The 16,594-nt window shown below is 40.7% G+C and overlaps 1 protein-coding gene across 1 annotated transcript; it reads left to right on the top strand.

Moving 5' to 3' along the window:
• The first annotated feature begins 146 nt into the window (after positions 1-146).
• RPF2 (ribosome production factor 2 homolog) lies at positions 147-11,206 on the top strand. The gene is made up of 10 exons (XM_065735110.1): positions 147-182; positions 384-516; positions 1,215-1,252; positions 1,912-1,951; positions 3,899-3,980; positions 4,085-4,161; positions 5,670-5,769; positions 9,542-9,644; positions 10,650-10,794; positions 10,946-11,206. Exons 1-10 carry the CDS (start codon positions 160-162, stop codon positions 11,123-11,125), a joined length of 921 nt encoding a protein of 306 aa, XP_065591182.1. The 5' UTR covers positions 147-159; the 3' UTR covers positions 11,126-11,206.
• The last annotated feature ends 5,388 nt before the right edge of the window (positions 11,207-16,594 follow it).

The raw sequence follows: 16,594 nt of genomic DNA, 5'->3' as shown, positions 1-16,594 counted from the left end.
AACGTCCGTGACGTGTAACGTATCAGTCGCGTGGGGACTTGGGCCGGAAAGGCTGCAGTTTGGTTTCGGCTGTACGCTTGGCCGTGCTCTCCGCGCATGCGCAGTGCAGCGCCCCGGGATGCCGGATGTGAGGCGCCGGAAGCTGCGCGTGGGGCCGCCATGGACGCGCTGGAGCGGGTGGTGTGAGTGGGGCAGTGCTGCGAGCGGCGGGGGGATCGCGTCCGGGCTGCGGGCGTGAGGGTGGGACGCGGGACCGAGAGGGCAGCGGAGGAAGGCCGGTATGCTTCTTCACTGCGGCGTTTTTCATGGGTGTGAGCTCCGTGCCCCTCGTGGCGCCGCTCCTCTTCAGTAGATAAGTTTTTAGCTGTAATTTGTTGTTGCAGAAAGCCTAAAACCAAGAGAGCGAAAAGGTTTCTTGAGAAGAGAGAACCCAAACTTACAGAAAATACGAAGAATGCTATGCTTATCAAAGGAGGAAATGCTAACTCAACGGTGACTGACGTTCTTAAAGACATTGTAAGTCATTACCTACCAATCCAGGGAGATGCATTTATTTTCCTCTTTCTTTGCTGAAGTCTTCAGTTATTCTGTTCATTAATGGTATTTTTTTAATGTGAAGATACAAAGTGATACAAGGTCCAGTAAGCAAGGAGAGGCGTTGCAAGCATGTTTGAAAACAGGAGTGTGAGATGTGGGGTTGGGATGGGGCAGCACAGCGGAAAGCACGTCCACGGTCTTGTAGGCTGCTTGTGTGAGTGCTCAGCCTCTCCTGAGAGATAAACTTGTAATCCTGTCTCAGCTGAAAACACAGTAGTTTCATGTAATAGCTGTTCTTGTGCTGTTTTCTCACCATGCTTGTGTCATTTTATTGCTGTCTTCTGCTGATGATATTCAGGTGGTTATTCACTCAGTTTTTTTTTTCTCTTCAGACAAATAGGCTTGTATTACATGGCTTTAATTTCAGTTGTTTTAGTTTATTTTTTATTTTCTAGAGATATATCCCTCCTCTGTTATTCTGGTTCACAATTTAAAGTTGTCACTGCAGAGTGTTTTATTGTGAGTAGGCTTTTTGTGGTGATTTATTTTCTAGATTATTTGCACGAGCAATTATACTGTTTATGTATCTTGTAAGTTGCAGAATTAAAAGAAAAGCAGTGTTGTGCTTTTGGATGTGAATGCATTTGATGTAACACATTTAACTTTGTCTTTTGTAGTATGCTCTGAAGAAGCCTTTTGCCGTGCTGTATAAAAAGTAAGTGGTCACGTCACACACAGTGCAGCGTTTGTTAATTTCCAGGCATGAGCAGAGATGCTGGTTAGCATGGGGGCTTAAACAACAGAAAGGATTACAGAAGGCAACTGACTTTCATCTTAAATTTTAGTAGACTGGAAACTAGCAACGTGTAGTCGGTGTTGATGCAGTTCTGTGACAGATATTAACAGAGTGGGATTCCATAGGCTTGAACAATTGGCTTCTGCAGTTGTGATCCATACAAAGAGCTAGCAAGGTTCTGTGTCAGGTGGGTAGGCTGATCATAATGACAGGATTGGTCTTGCTGAAAATGGGAAGCTGTTGTCTGTACGGGTATGGGATAGAAGCATTAATTTTAAGAGCTGAACTTAACATTGGATGAACAAGCTGAGTTCATGAGGTGTCACTGATGTAGTTGTTCTGAAAGTTGGGATCCAGGAGGCAAAAAATTTTGGAAAAATGTACTTAAAATGGCAGTGACATCATTAAAGAACACCCAGCAGTATAAACATGACCTACATTTTGAACTAAAACTCATCTTCTAGTGCTGCGGTTTCCACCAGAATTCAGAATAGTGATATGATCAGAAAAAACTGAAGTGCTTATCTCAGATTTAACTTTTTTTTTTTACCTTTTCTTTTTCATCTGCTTCCTGTCAGGAAAAATATTACTAGGCCTTTTGAGGATCAGACGTCACTGGTAAGTATAAACCATATCTTCTGAGATCTTGCAGCTGTGAAATCAATAACATGACTGAAAGATAATTTTCTTTTATACTATGAGAAGTTAGACTTGATTTCTCATCAATAAAGAATTTGGGGAAGTTGAAGGTGGAATTACATCTGTATTTATGGTATCAGTAGGCTTTATCCCTCCCATCTGCAAGGCAGAATCCTCATGTTGTGGGGGTGCTGTTTTTACCATAAGTACACATTTCTTCAAACTGACAGGCAAAGTTAGGAATGTGTAACACTGTTATACACTACAGTGCTTGACAAAAGGAAGAATTAAGAGTTTTGTTTTGTTTTTCCTAAAGACATGCCTTTTCAGAGCCACAGGTTGTAAATAACTTGTTTTCTGTTTGGTGAATTCATACTATGACCCCTGTGGTTAGCCTTGACTTTTCATCACATTTGGATAGATGAAGACAAGCCCACATGTAAATACATGCATCAGCAGAGCAGGGCTAAGAGTTCTGTTCCAATGTTCTGTGAAGAACTAACAGAAATATGAGCAATTTCAGTTAAATACTTTTATTTGGCCTGCAATAAAGTGGGGGAAAAGTGACTCATTGGTGGCTTAGAATAGTTTGGAAGGGATGGGAGAGGTTGTAAATCTGCTTAATGATATGTACCTGTCTGGATTTTTCTCCTGATTTAGTGTTTTATGATCAAGTGAATTTATGAGTGGGAAAGCTAAAAATAGAGGGACCAACCCCAAGATTGCATCACATACACTTGCACTTTAATCAAAGCAGAACTTCAACTGCTGAAATATCTCTCTGAAAATCTGTATATTCAACAAAATGGGAATGGTGGTGATGTATGGTTGTGGTTCTACAAGACAGAAGTGAATTATCTCAAAATATGATCAGTTGGAACCAAACAACTTGTTCTAATGGTTTGCCCTGTGCTACTGCTGACTCACGTATAGGAAACAAGGATCAGCATTCCAACATGTTGGGCAGTTATTAAAACAATCCACTGAGAATGCATGCTGAAGCTCTGGGTTGGGAGCTGCAGTAGTAAGTAAATGTGTGTATGAAGAAAAAATCATGCAGGCATGCCAGGCGAAGACTTTTTATTTTTCTAAGTGGAACTTGAAATGGTAGGCAGCAGGAAAGATATTCAACATTATTAGCTGAAGATAAACTCCTTACAGCCATGTAGCTGGATGATTTAGGTCACAGCCATGTAGAAACTAGCTGACCACTATGGCAGCTATAAACATTCTGATACTTCTGATCCTACAGGAAACTTAAATTCTCATAGCCTAGAACAGACAATGGAGTGGGTCATTGAAGAGTGTCACCAAATAATCACAAAGCTACAGATAGTCAAATTAGTTTTTATTTTGAACTTGGCTATATTTTTTTTTTTAAAGTCAGTTTAGTGGTGTATGAGATATTGCAGCATAAGTGGGACACTGAGTGAGTTTGTTGCATCTCTTTAGTGAAATACATGCAGCTGTTAAGAATATTACCAGTGTTGAAGTGAGGTAACGAAGAGCTGCTGTATGCACAAGTTTCAAAGGGAGTCCCCTGGATGTCTGTTCTTGATATGCCTCCTGTCAGTACTTTCCTGGGACCCGGAGGCAGAGCTCAGTGCTGAACTGTGATTTGTGTATGCCGTTCACCCAGACAGAGATTGCTCCATGGGGTGTCTTTCCTGACCTCCCAGAAATGAGGAGCTGCAGGCAGGGGTGGAGTGTTCTCATGAACCTCTTAGCTGCTGCTGTTGTTGGGAGGAGATGCAGCAGTTTCTTTTTCAAATCTCCCAGGTGCAGGTATAGAAACTGAGCTTTTCTGGTAAATGCAGTTGTCAGTAAGTGGATCCTGAAGCAAGAGATGTGTGATTTATTCAGTGTATTTTAAACACCTTCGAAGTGAAACTCGTAGTTTATCATGTTTTCCTTTTCCCATTGTAGGAGTTCTTTTCCAAGAAGTCGGATTGTTCTTTGTTTCTCTTTGGCTCTCATAACAAGAAGCGACCCAATAACCTGATAGTAGGTAATGTGTCTGTCTTGGGTTGGTATTTCGATGGCAGGTCTAGCTATCAATAACAATTTAAGTAGCTGTATTTTCTTCATTGTGGTGTGTTCTTTCCTTTGCAGGTCGCATGTTTGATTACCATGTGCTAGACATGATTGAGCTAGGCATTGAGAACTTTGTATCCCTGAAAGACATCAAGGTGAGGAGTTGCTACAGACTTTCAGTGACATCTGCTGGTGGGTTTTGTTGGTGCATTTGTTTTCTTATTAAAGACTAGAAGCTCTTTTTTTAAGTGTTTCACTCCATACTTCAGTATAGCTAGTTTGTGTTTCCATACAGTGTTGCTTCTGTGTTCTGCTTTTCCTTTACTTTGTGTGTGGCAAACTCTCTGTAAGATTACGACAACTTTGTTTACAAATTCTTTTTTTCAGACTTGTTTTATTCCTATTTTTATTTTTAAGTAGTTACATTTCCAAAAGTCTTTATTTAGATTCTGTTCATGGGAAGTTTCTGTATAAATATGCATTTTTAAGACATTAATCGTATTAAAAATCAGGAGGTGATCCAGCCTTCAAAAGTTATGACTCTGGTTAGCAGTGCTTACAGCTTTTCCACCCCTCCCACCCTAATTACATTTTTACTGCTGTGCAGCTAATTCTTTTGGAGAATTGATTTAATACAATCATAGAAATGTAGGGGTTGGAAGGGACCTCCAGAGATCATGGAGTCCAGCCCCCTGCCACAGCAGCTCCCTAGCCCAGGTTGCACAGGTAGGCGTCCAGGTGGGTCTGGAACGTCTCCAGAGAAGGAGACTCCACCACCTCTCTGTGCAGCTGTGCCACTGCTCCGTCACTGCACTGGGAAGGAGTTCCCATGCACATTTGTGCAGAACTTCCTATGCTTCAGTTTGTGGCCATTTCCTCTCGTCCCCCCTGTTCCATGGACCAGTGGCGCAGGGGCGAAGTTGTTCTCCAGCTGGATTATTTTCATCAACACAGCCAAACGAATTGGTGTGAAGATGGATCAATTTTTCAGCTGCATCCACACTCATACCAACTTGTTTTCAATTTGTAATCAGAGAGGCACACTGTTGAGATGATTCTAAAACTTCCTTTAGTCACTGGTAGCATTTAAATGGCAAATCTCAGGAAACTGTACTTAACTGAGTAAAAAGCTAACATATTGATTATTTAAACTTGGGAAAAATCACCTCGTATGTTTTAGTCTTACCAAAATTAGCCAATGTATTATATGTGTACTGAATACTTCAAGCGCTGCAAAAGTAAGGAATGTTTGTGTTCCTTGCTTTCATTAGTTTGTTGGCAGGGCTGTCTAGAGGTGTATGAAAAAATACACTTTTATGAATGTGAACTTTTCCCTTAAGTCAGATTGTTTGTAGTGTTAATGATGGGAAAGTTATAGTCAAATAATTGTGTACGTTGGTAGAAATTTGTATTCAGTGGTTAACTATTCTTTTAAATATATATATATATATATATTTAAACCTGGCACAGGGAGTAATACAATTCATCTGTTTAGAAAAAAGCCCCTCCATACACCTACCATAAGAAAAAAGTGTTTGCTCTGTCTAGACATCACAGGTCACCATTTTTCATTCAGTCTTCAATGGATAATCAGCCATTAAGTCAATAATAAGTTCCCTAACACGGTCTAAATTTTTGTTGTTTTAAATTTCTTATCCCACAGAACAATAAATGTCCTGAAGGAACAAAGCCTATGCTGATATTTGCTGGTGACACGTTTGATTTAAATGAAGAATACAGGAGACTGAAGAGCCTTCTTATTGGTCAGTGTATTGATGATTTGAGCAGCGGGATCGCATAAATCTGTTGCAGTCAGTAACAGTGGTTTGTCAGTAACTGTTCCTGTTCAGCACAGAAGGAAACCAAGAGGAGAGGCTCTTGTGAATTTCATGTGACATGAAATTAGAGTTAAATAATCATTGTGACTGATGAAGACTAGTCTAAAAGACCCTGAATTGAGATTATGTGTTCTCTAAGATTTATAGTATTGATTGTGAGGGAAATTTTGGTGTTTTTAAAAAATATTTGCCTTATAATTATACTGCTCTGTTACTTCCCGAACAAAATGAACATCTTATTTTGAATCATTGGATTAAGTTCATTAAGTGGGATGTTTTTTCTCACAGAACGTATTGGTATAATCGAGCCTGTGTTTTTATTATGAAAGCATTTTCTGTTGGAAATTTGGCCAGATCTAACAAAAGTGCCATTGATCTGAGTATTTGGAATGAATACGTGCAGTAAAAACTAGCTGTAAATAATAGCTGTGCCATAACATCCAGGAGGGCTGGGGTCTTAGTAAACAAAATGGCTTGAAGAGTTTTATTTTGCCTCAAGGTTGGAAGCATCAGAAGTTAAAGCACGCTTTGGGGTTATTCTGAATAGCTACACTTCAGAAGGTGACCTTAGAGTTTTTTTTTTTCCCCACTTGATCTTATGGTTCCTTAAAGCAAGATACTTCATCTGCAGTGAGACTCAAAGGGAGCAGAAGAGGAGAACCCTTGCATCCTCTCAGTACAGCTGACTTGTCTGTGGGTGTATGAAAGACTAATGCTGTGCTTATGGAGCTTTGAAGTTAGGTGAATGTTGAATTTGAGGATTAATGAGTTTAAATAATGCGTATTTGTGTCACTGTTACTGAGTGTTTACATTGCAGGATGTACGTGCATTGCTTTCTAAGGTGTAGCTTGTTCAGACGTATGCACAGTGTTGGTGATTCTCATCCAGATGTGCTCATCTATCCCACTATCAAGTAACTTGGTACTTTAAATAGGAGACATTCATCGTTAGATAGTTGCCAAATAACTAGCAAGTCTTTCCTGTCTTCCTTCCTTTGATGTTTGCCAACTCCTATTAATTTGTGTGTAATAACTCTCTGCTGTTAAAACTGTACTCAGACTGACACCCAGTTTCTCATCTTGAACGTATTCCAAGTACTCCAGGTCCTGATGTTCTGTTGACTGCTGTGAAGAACCTAAATGCAAGGCAGTAGGTAAAGGGAGAGGTCAAGTTGTATGAAGACTTGAAGGTACCAGTAACCAATTAAAATAATTGGGTTGAGAATTTGGCTGCTTTTAACTGCTAGGGAAGAACAGATTCATTCTGTTCCTGCACAAGATAGTGCTTTTAAGCTCAGACTTCATTTCTAAGAAGGAAAAACTCCTTTAACAGCAGCAAGTAGTTTGTTACTGTATTAGAACTGTTCAGATCCCAGTGGGAATATTAGATAGCAAGCAACTTCTTGTTGCCATTACAATGTGATGCTAGTGGGCAACCAAGCTTTCATTGGCTTTTGTGGTTCCAAGAGGGACTGTGCATATTTGGAGTATCATCTTACATCAGTTTCTTTGTAGAATTAAAAACCAGGGGTGAATTACTGTCTTCATGGCGACCAGACACAGTAGCCAACTTAAAATATGAAGTGCAATAGTTTATTTAGAAGACAGAAAAGGCAGCTGCATTTATTTTTTTTAGAGACCCAGAAGGCAGAGACATCCTGTTCTTTCTCTGTTTACATTGTCTAACAAGGTAATAGGACAGGAATCCATTTGCAGTGTAAGGTCTTGGAATGCAGTTCATGAAACTCTAACGTCTCGTGCTTGCATGTATGAAATATTTCTTCCCTTGAATTGCTGCCTGCTGGCTAGTTTGCTGTTGCACATCTTAAAAATGGCTAGGCATTACGTGACTCACTTATACACTTTCTAAACTGTCAATTTGTTGAAGACTACTGTAGTTTTAGATTGGATTGTTCTTGATACTGCCTTCTTCACACATTCTTCTGACCAGCTCATGGATTTCCAGATTTCATCTAGTCAAGGAAAGGGATGGCTGGGATGGAGTTTGAACTCCTCTAATGTTATCATAGCTTCAGAGGTCACAGTATTGCCACCTTCTGGATGTGAACTGATAGAAGAAGAAGCATATAGGCTCATAGTCCAAAAAACTAAGAAATTCTATCTGAAAATTGGAAGAGTTTGTGAACCTCTCTGCAAGAAAAAGTAAACTATTAGTTCTGGAAATGTTTTGATGGAGAAAGAACTAGGAATGGAAACAGGAGAAAACAAGTGTGTAGTTCAACCAAAGCAAGAGATATAAATTAAGAAACATTAAAAATTTCAACTCTTTGGGTGCACTGAAGTGTAAGGTTTCTGCAGCTGTTGAATACTATCAGGAAACAGAAATTCCCGGCCACCTGCATTTGTTTGGAAGAGGTCATCCTGTTGGTAAAAAGATGTCAGATGCCACAGGAAAATGCAGAGAGGTGTTGCCAGTAAAGGTGCTATAAATGTGAGCTTATGAACCCACAGAGAACAAGTCAAAGAGTACATGCAAGAGTTGAACGAAGTATTTTATTTGCAACTTTTCCCCATAAGTACAAGCTCAGCCCAGGAGAGGATGAGGGAGAGTATTTAATTGACCAAGGAAACTTCCTGGCTAGATTCCAATTGATATGCCATCACAACTTTGTTTCGGAGGTTGTTCCAATGCCGATACTCTTGAAAAAAGGTAGTGGAGGAAAAGGCAAGTAGCTGGGGAATCTGAAATGGGACAGAACGGAAGAGACTGATGTGTTTTGCATCTGTTAGCAATTCTCCTGTGTTTCAGCATTACCCTGTCATGTTTATTAGCACACCTTGTTCCTTCAGTCAAGGTCACATTCTTTTTCCACCCTCTGCATCTGTTGGACTGATTGCTGTGCTTATTTCAGGCACTGATTGCACAGTATTTTTCATAGTCTCCTGTAAAAAGCTGGCTGAAATGGCTTATTTTGTATTTAACCTGTCTTTAAGTATTCTGTTTGCAAACTAAGCAAATATTTTCAGTGTTTATTTTTATTAGGTGTGTTTTGCTTATTAAATAGAGAAAATATTAATTGTAATGACAAATATCTTTTACTCAAAGAACATAAATGCTTTGTTGTGGTGGGGAGGTTGGTATGAAGGAATTCACATACCAAAACCTTTCTTGCCCAAGTCACTGAGAGGGAAGGTAGATAAGATTAGACAAAATAGTTTTGTTCTGTTTTGTACTAGTCTATCATTTCTTTATGCTCTTCCAAATCTGACTGATTAAGAGTCTTGAGTGCTGTGTTAAAAACATATCTGAATGAATAGCTTTTCTGTACTAATCTGCTTAGCTGAATGTGAGTTGGCCATAAAATAAGATGCATTTAATTTTAAGACTGTGTCGCTAAAAAACATGGAGGGAGAGGCTATTGAGCTATCCCAATCAGGTTAATAAAATTACTGCTCTAAAAGCATATTTGTTCTTGCCCGTGCACTTGGGTTTAGATCCCATATTCATATATTGCTTCTGAATTATATCTGGAAGTGTTCTTCTCAGGATTCCTATGTGCGCTTGGATTCACACACAAAGACCCTCTTTGATGCCATAAGAGAGTCTGCAGAGGCAAGGAGCTTATATTGCTGCTATCATGTGGATCCATTATGAAATGAGCCAATTTGTTATGGTTGTTTCTGGGCTTTGTTTTCAGGCAAGAAATTGGACATTTATTTTTAACTATTTTTTCAGATTTCTTCAGGGGTCCTACTGTGCCCAGCATTCGTCTGGCTGGGTTAGAACATGTTCTCCATTTCACAGCTGTGGATGGGAAAATTTACATGAGAAGCTACAAGTGAGTGACTATTTTATCTGTGCTTGCTCTTTTAGTACGCTTGTCAAACTTTCCCAAATTTTAGCATGCATTTCTGTAACTGAACTGCCTGGAGCAGTATCGTACTGCATTTAAAACATGTGGTGTGTAGAGGTCTTCCTCTGTAACTCAGAGTAACTTGTGTGGTAGAAGGGAAGTGCTTAAGACCTAAATGTGTTCATTCCTTCCTTGCTGAGCTCTTCCTTGTAGCTAGAAGGATTGTTCTCTCATGGTTGGACTGGTAAGGTGTTGTAAATTAGGCCTGGGGAATTGGTGACTCTGGAGTATCTTTTTAGACTTTGTCAACTTAGTCTGATCTCAGGCTGACTTCTAGGACTGTGTTGGAGGACAGCAAGCAGTACGCTGTAGCCAGAGATGGAAAGAAGAGCAGCAACATGCCGGACAAGATAATCTATCTTTTTTCACTGGCATGTGCTCTTAACAGTTCATGACCTTTTCTTTGTGGGCTCAGCCTGCTGAAAACTTGTATATTCCATGCAACTGTATGATTTCTCTTGTAATAAAAAGCTGTCTGCAGTCTGAAACAAACAAAAAACAGTACCCATGCAGCAGACAACACCAAAAAATACCCTACAAACTTCTTGCCTAGGGCTCAGAGTGTTTCGCTATAAATTGTAGTATGTGTTCTTTCCCTGTTTATTAATACACAAGGTGCATTAATATTTTGAATTTAAGGAATAGTGTGACTTTTTAGGGTAGTGTAATTGAATTTTAGCAGTTGTAGTGAGAGTACTAATCCCATTTGAAAAAAGTGACCCGAACTGGATCATATTTTGAGTGTGTTCATGTTGTGATGGAAATGAATTGTAAACTGTTATTGGTAGATATCTTTCTCAATAATAGAGTTAGCAATAGCAGTTGTTTGTAATCATCTTCCCAACTGTGAGATTGAAACTGCCCTTTAGGAAGACAGATAAATATTTATCACAAAGGACAATGTTGGTGGTTTTTGTTCTTTTCTTCTAGGGTGCTTCTGAAGAAATCTGGCTGTAAAATACCAAGAATTGAACTGGAAGATATAGGACCTTCATTGGATTTGGTTATGAGAAGAACACATTTAGCTTCAGATGACCTTTATAAGCTATCTTTAAAACAACCCAAAGCACTGAAGGTACATACCTTGGGATCATATGCATCCTTGGTTTTAGGCACTCGATTTGGTGGTTTACCAGTGATGCTGATTCAGCAAAACACATGGCTTCTCACCACAGCTACGGGCACACTCTACTCAGAAATACTAATGCCAAATTCTTCCCTTGCAGCCTAAGAAGAAAAAGAACATCTCCCATGATGTGTTTGGTACAACTTATGGTCGAATCCACATGCAGAAGCAAGATCTTAGTAAACTGCAGACAAGAAAAATGAAGGGGTTAAAAAAGAGACCAGCAGAGAAGACAGCTGAAGATGGTGGTATTAGTACTAAAAAGGCAAAGTCTGTGTGATGCTCTGGAATGGCTTTGAAGTCTATTTGTATCTTTAACTTTTTTTTATATAAGTTGTAATATAAAAGTGATAAACATAAATGATTCCGTTGCCTTTAATTTTAGTTTTATTAATAAAAGGTTTAATATTTGTCCTTTTAAAGGGAGCTCTGGATTACTGAGTTTTAGCTTAGAACCTGCTTATTTAGAACGGGAAAAAAAAACCCACAAGATGTAACTTGTTTAGTTTTCCAAAGCTGAATGTTTATTCTCTGGGTATGAGCAAACATATGCTAGTTAAGCAGGTGACTCATTTCCCAAACAGTTTTATGGTTATAATGTTGGGAAACCTTGATCAGTCAACCTATCTTAGAAACTTTTTGCAGGACCAGCATACTGTGCACACATAATGTGTGCAGCATGACTGCTGCCTTCATTTGCTGTTGATGCATTTTAGTTTATGCACAGTTAGAATACTTAGTGAACTTCAAACCATTTTCTAAAGTGAACTCTTAACATGTGTTTAATGCCAGATTACTTTTAACTGTTGCACCAAGCCCTCCTTAGCACTTGCAGAATCAGAAGTGATTAAGGTGTTTTTGCTGTGTTCATCACCATGGTAGCAAAGTACCTGATGTTTGCTTTAGGCATAAATGAAACCTTTACAGTTTGAAATTCAATCTTTGGTGCTTGATTTGTGCCCAGAATGGAAGGAGCAAAGGTAAGTTAGTATTTTTGCTGATCTTAAGTATTTCTACCATGCTTCATTTTACAGTATGTGAAACAACTGTGAAAGGTACAGATCTCCTCTTACTTGCATTTGAGAGCTGCTTCTCTCCAAAGTTTATTGCTTGTGAGCTGAGAAGGTTTCTGTTAAAGGCTTCAATAAATGGGGTGAGAGTTTTGGAGCTTAGCAGGGGTTACGTGTGGTGTTCTGCATTTTGGAGCTTGAAAAAAAAAAAAAAAAATCTTCACTTTTTATTTCTGCTCATTTCTTTGGAAACCATTTCTATGTCCTTCAGGATGTTTATTATGAATAGTACACTTCATGTACACTGCAAACACAGCAAATGCTGCAGGCTTGCTCTTAGTACTTGTTCAATTCTCTTAGAGTTTCGTCAGCTGAAGTGTCACATCAGAAAGGGAGTTTGTTATTTTTACTTGTCTCCTTCCTGGATGGAAGCCATTGGGCAGCTTTGCTGTCCTTGTGCAAGAGCTGAGCTGTAACTCTGGCTGTGCAGATGTTCTTGCTGCGCTTGTTTTGATAAAACTTGCAGTATGATGAAGAAAGAGCTTTGAAAGTTTGGGGTCTTTTTGAGGGCGTTTAGATAAGAAATATGTACATCCCTAGAAATATTTTTCATAGTTTTGCAAAATAAATTACATTGCCTTCTGGATCCTTATTTCTAGCCTGTAACCACGCATTTGAGAAACTGATAATTCGTAATTTAGATTTATATTAGCCACCTGTCTTAAATACAAACTGTATACTTCTGTCTGGAAGCTGCATTTGGTAGTAGCAAGGATTGCACTAATGGACACGTTCTTGAAGAACTCCTTGCTTCCAAATGAGGAAAGTTATCAGCTAGTACTGGTACTTAAATCAGGCTTTAGGCACCAAATTTCATACAAGTAGTCTAGACCGTATCTTCATGCAAGGAGTTAATTGGTTTTGCTCAGAGATGAGCTGTTGTATCCTGGCATCAGTGGTGTTTAATGCTGCTGCTTCTTTGTTCCTCATCCGAGTTGGGATCACAGACAGGTGGAGGCTGCTTGGCCTTCTGACAGTGGAGTGCTCAGTCCTACAGTTACTGCCTGGCTCTGCAGCCCTGGAAAGGGGGAACCCATGTGCACCTGTGCATCCTTTGCAGCATTTCTTTCTGCTGACTGGAGGTGGAACTTGAATTGCCTGATACCTTCTCTTGTGAATACTTTTCCTTTTTGTACTGCTAAATACAGTCACTTGAACAAAATAGGCAAGAAGAGAGTCACCTGGACACTCTAAGGATATTTAGGTTGCGTCTTCTAGAGACATTTCAGCCTTGCTGCAAAGCAATGGTTAGGCCATCAGATGGGTGGCAAATGAGATCTCTGCTGTACAGCGTGTATGATGGCACCTCTGCACGGCAGGCAGTGCTGTGGTTTGAGTATCTGGTTTGACTCAAGGTAAGTGGAGATATGAGGGCTAAATATAACAACTTTATAGTTACATGTTCTTTCTCACAGTCCTTTAAAGCATGAGGAAACTTGTCAGATGCTGCACTGTAGGTGTGTGCGTGGGGAACAGAACATTTTGTGCTCAAAGGGCAGGTGTCAGAAGGGGCCTCACTGCAGTTACCCCTTGCCTCTGGAGCTCTGTAGGCCTGAAAGCACATACACGTGGCCCCCAGGGCCCTGTGGTGTGCACAAAGCACAGCTGGCATGTTCACCTCTCTTTTTCATCTCCTTACCTCCCAGTGATGTACTGCAGATAACTTTATTTGTGGGTTGTAGAGATAATGTTTGGTTTGGAGGAAAAGCTCCCCATTGGCAAGGCATGCCTCCTGAGGCTGAACCTGCACAGCGGAGCAGAGGTGGAGCTGCAGATGAGGAGTCATGCCTACAGTGTCCTGAGCTGAGGTGCCTTCTGCATCCCTGTGGTTTGTGCACTTACATTGCATGGCTGTGCTTGCTGGCACCTTCACTGCTTTTGCTAGCGAGGCTGCTGTGGTTAAAGGTATCAGTACACTTATCTGACAAGTTCTAACTGTACTATCTTGTTTACTTGGCTTTTTGTATGGTATGATTCTAAAAAAAAGTAAGGAGAGAGACAGGTAGATACTGAGTGATGCCATATGTTAGGCTCTTGGAATTCCCACGCTTGTGGGGATTAGTCCCACACAGTTATCACAGTAATCACAGCCTCAGTCTGTGCTAGTACAACGTGACAGAGCGAGCTCTGAGGGGAAGGAGCTGTGCCTGTCTGCAGCGAGCGCGTGAACTCCTTTCCATTGCCCAGATTCTGTGGGTTTAAGTTTTATCTGGACAGTTCAGTTCCTTAGCAACCTTATTTGTTTTCACTGGGTGCTTTCTGGATTTGACTGTGATGGGTTTCCCTCCCACACTAATGCTGTAGCTGGGGAGGGCTAGAAGAGAGCATGAAGAGAGGGAAGTTGAGCACCAGCCATAGCCGGTACAGCACTGACTGCTGTGTCAACCAGACAGCAAAAAATAAAAATAAAAAAAGGCTGATGACCACTGCTTATTTCACGTACTATCAAACTGAAGGAAACTAGAGCAGAATTGTTAGAGACATTTTCAATGTTAAAGAGAAGGAAGTGGAAAATGTGAGCTATGTATAATAACGTAGCCATACATAATCCATGTAAAATGCGTACTACGTGTGGTGCAGGTAGTTCTCCCATGTTTCCAGTGCAGCTTGTCTCCTCTTGGACATAGCTGAAGTACCACTAAGTAAGGCTGATACATCTCTGCGAAGCAGGTCAGTTGTATCAGAAGTCACATTCCCTAAAATCTTACAAGGAAAAAAAGAAGACACAAGACACCTGAATATGAATCCTGTATAGGATTGCCTTCTAAACTGATGGATGTTCAAAGGAGATGACCTGACTGGTGCCATAAGAAGAACAAGGAAGAGCCAACAAACTTGTTTTGGGTGGGCATGAGGTAGGCAAGAGACCTTCCTGAGGAGGTTAGGAATTGACACCTCAGGGATCACAGTAGGAAGGAGTGAGCTCAGTGCTCTGTGGACAAAGTAAATAAGAGCATGGCAGAAGAGAGAACTTAAAAGTAATTTGGGTTAAGTCCTATTCTAAATAGCACAGGGATCATCTACTTGGAGCAGTGAATGTAGCAGACATGCTGATAAAATTCTAAGGCAGCTGCTTAGGCCCCCCTGCTTCTCTAAGATAAGCACAAGGAAATCCAAAGTAAGTAGAGGTAAGGTTTTGAGCAGAATTTAATAGAGAATGTGTAGTAAATGCCTTTCCCTCAAATTCTCATTATACGCTTTCTCCCTTGCTAATACTGTAATCCTTCCTGTGATCCACCACAACACCCGGAAAGTCTGAATTTCTCACTCCTTCCGTGATACGAAAGCATTGCCCCTGCATGCCCTGTCTTCTGTTTTGTTTGCTGCCATTTCCTCCCTTGCCTCCCTTTGCTTACGTGCTCCAAAATCAGCTGGGCATGGCTTCAGTGAGCTGTTTGCTACTGTCCGTCCAGATCAATTTTTTATTGTCCTATAGTCAGGCTGCTTTTAGTTGCTCTTGAAGATTGTTCTTTTAATCCCTTCTTTCTGCTCTCCTGAGTCATTGACATGCTAATATTAATTTCAGGTATCTTCTGCATTCTGTACTGTTATTTGCTTAATTTCCTGTTTCCTTGATTGCTGCAGGGATTGAGGCACTGAGTGAGAGGGTCTGAACTGTCCTGGCCACCACTGTGTTAGACATGTAGATCCTGCAAGGAAATCTGCAGGAAAAGCCTAAGCAGGTGTGTTTCTCTTTTTTCTCTACACAGCAGACTGTGAGCAAGATAAGTGGCATGCTGGTGCTGGGGGACACTGAATTTTGCACAGCAAGCTCAAAACTCCAGTTGCTTGTCTCCTTCTGTGGGATTATGAACTTTTGTTATGTTAGAATCATAGAATTATAGAATCCCCACAGTTGGAAAAGACCTCCAAGATCATCCAGTCCCACCATCCCTCTATCACCAATATTTCCTATTAAACCATGTCCCTCAATACATCTAAATGTTTCTTGAACACCTGCATGGACAGTGACTCCACCATCTTCCTGGGCAGCCCATTCCAGTCTGACAATCTGATCCAGTTGTTGTGGTCATAGAACCAGCACTTGGTCTTGTTGAATTTCATTCCACTGGCCTCAGCCCAGCTACTCAAGTTGTCCAGATCCTTCTGTAGGGCTTTCCTTTCCTCAGGCAGGTAGATACTTCCTCTCAGCTTGGTGTCATCTGCAGGCTTACTGAGGGTGCACTCAATCCCCTCATCCATGTCATCAATAGAAGTACTGAACAGTACAGGCCCCAGTACCAACCCCTGTGGAACACTGCTCATGACCAGTCACCAGCTGAATTTAACCTCACTCATTGCTGCTCTCTGGGCCTGGCCATTCAGACAAGTTCTTTACATGACAAAGAGTGAATCTGCCCAAGCCATGGGCTGCTAGCTAGACAGTGTCAAAGACTTTGCAGAAGTTTAGGTAGCTTTCCCTCATCCACCAGGCAGGTCACTCAATCAAAGAAGGAGATCAGGTTGGTCAATCACCATCTGCCTTCCATGAACCTACACTGCCTAGGCAGAATTCCCCAGTTGTCTCACGCACGTTGCCTGCAAAAATCTGAGCAATGCTGAATTATTCACGTACAAAATGATGTAATGCAGGTTTTAAATGTCTTTTCCTCTTTCCTGACTGCTGATATGGAGAAAGCAGCAAAATGAGTCTGTACTCAGGACCAAGCTCAATTCTA

The sequence above is a fragment of the Cyrtonyx montezumae genome, unplaced genomic scaffold, assembly GCF_038088225.1.
Source record: "Cyrtonyx montezumae isolate F1298 unplaced genomic scaffold, pur_monq_1.0 scaffold_0, whole genome shotgun sequence".
In the NCBI taxonomy this organism is placed as follows: Eukaryota; Metazoa; Chordata; class Aves; order Galliformes; family Odontophoridae; genus Cyrtonyx; species Cyrtonyx montezumae.
This window is presented reverse-complemented; position numbering and strand designations above follow the sequence as displayed.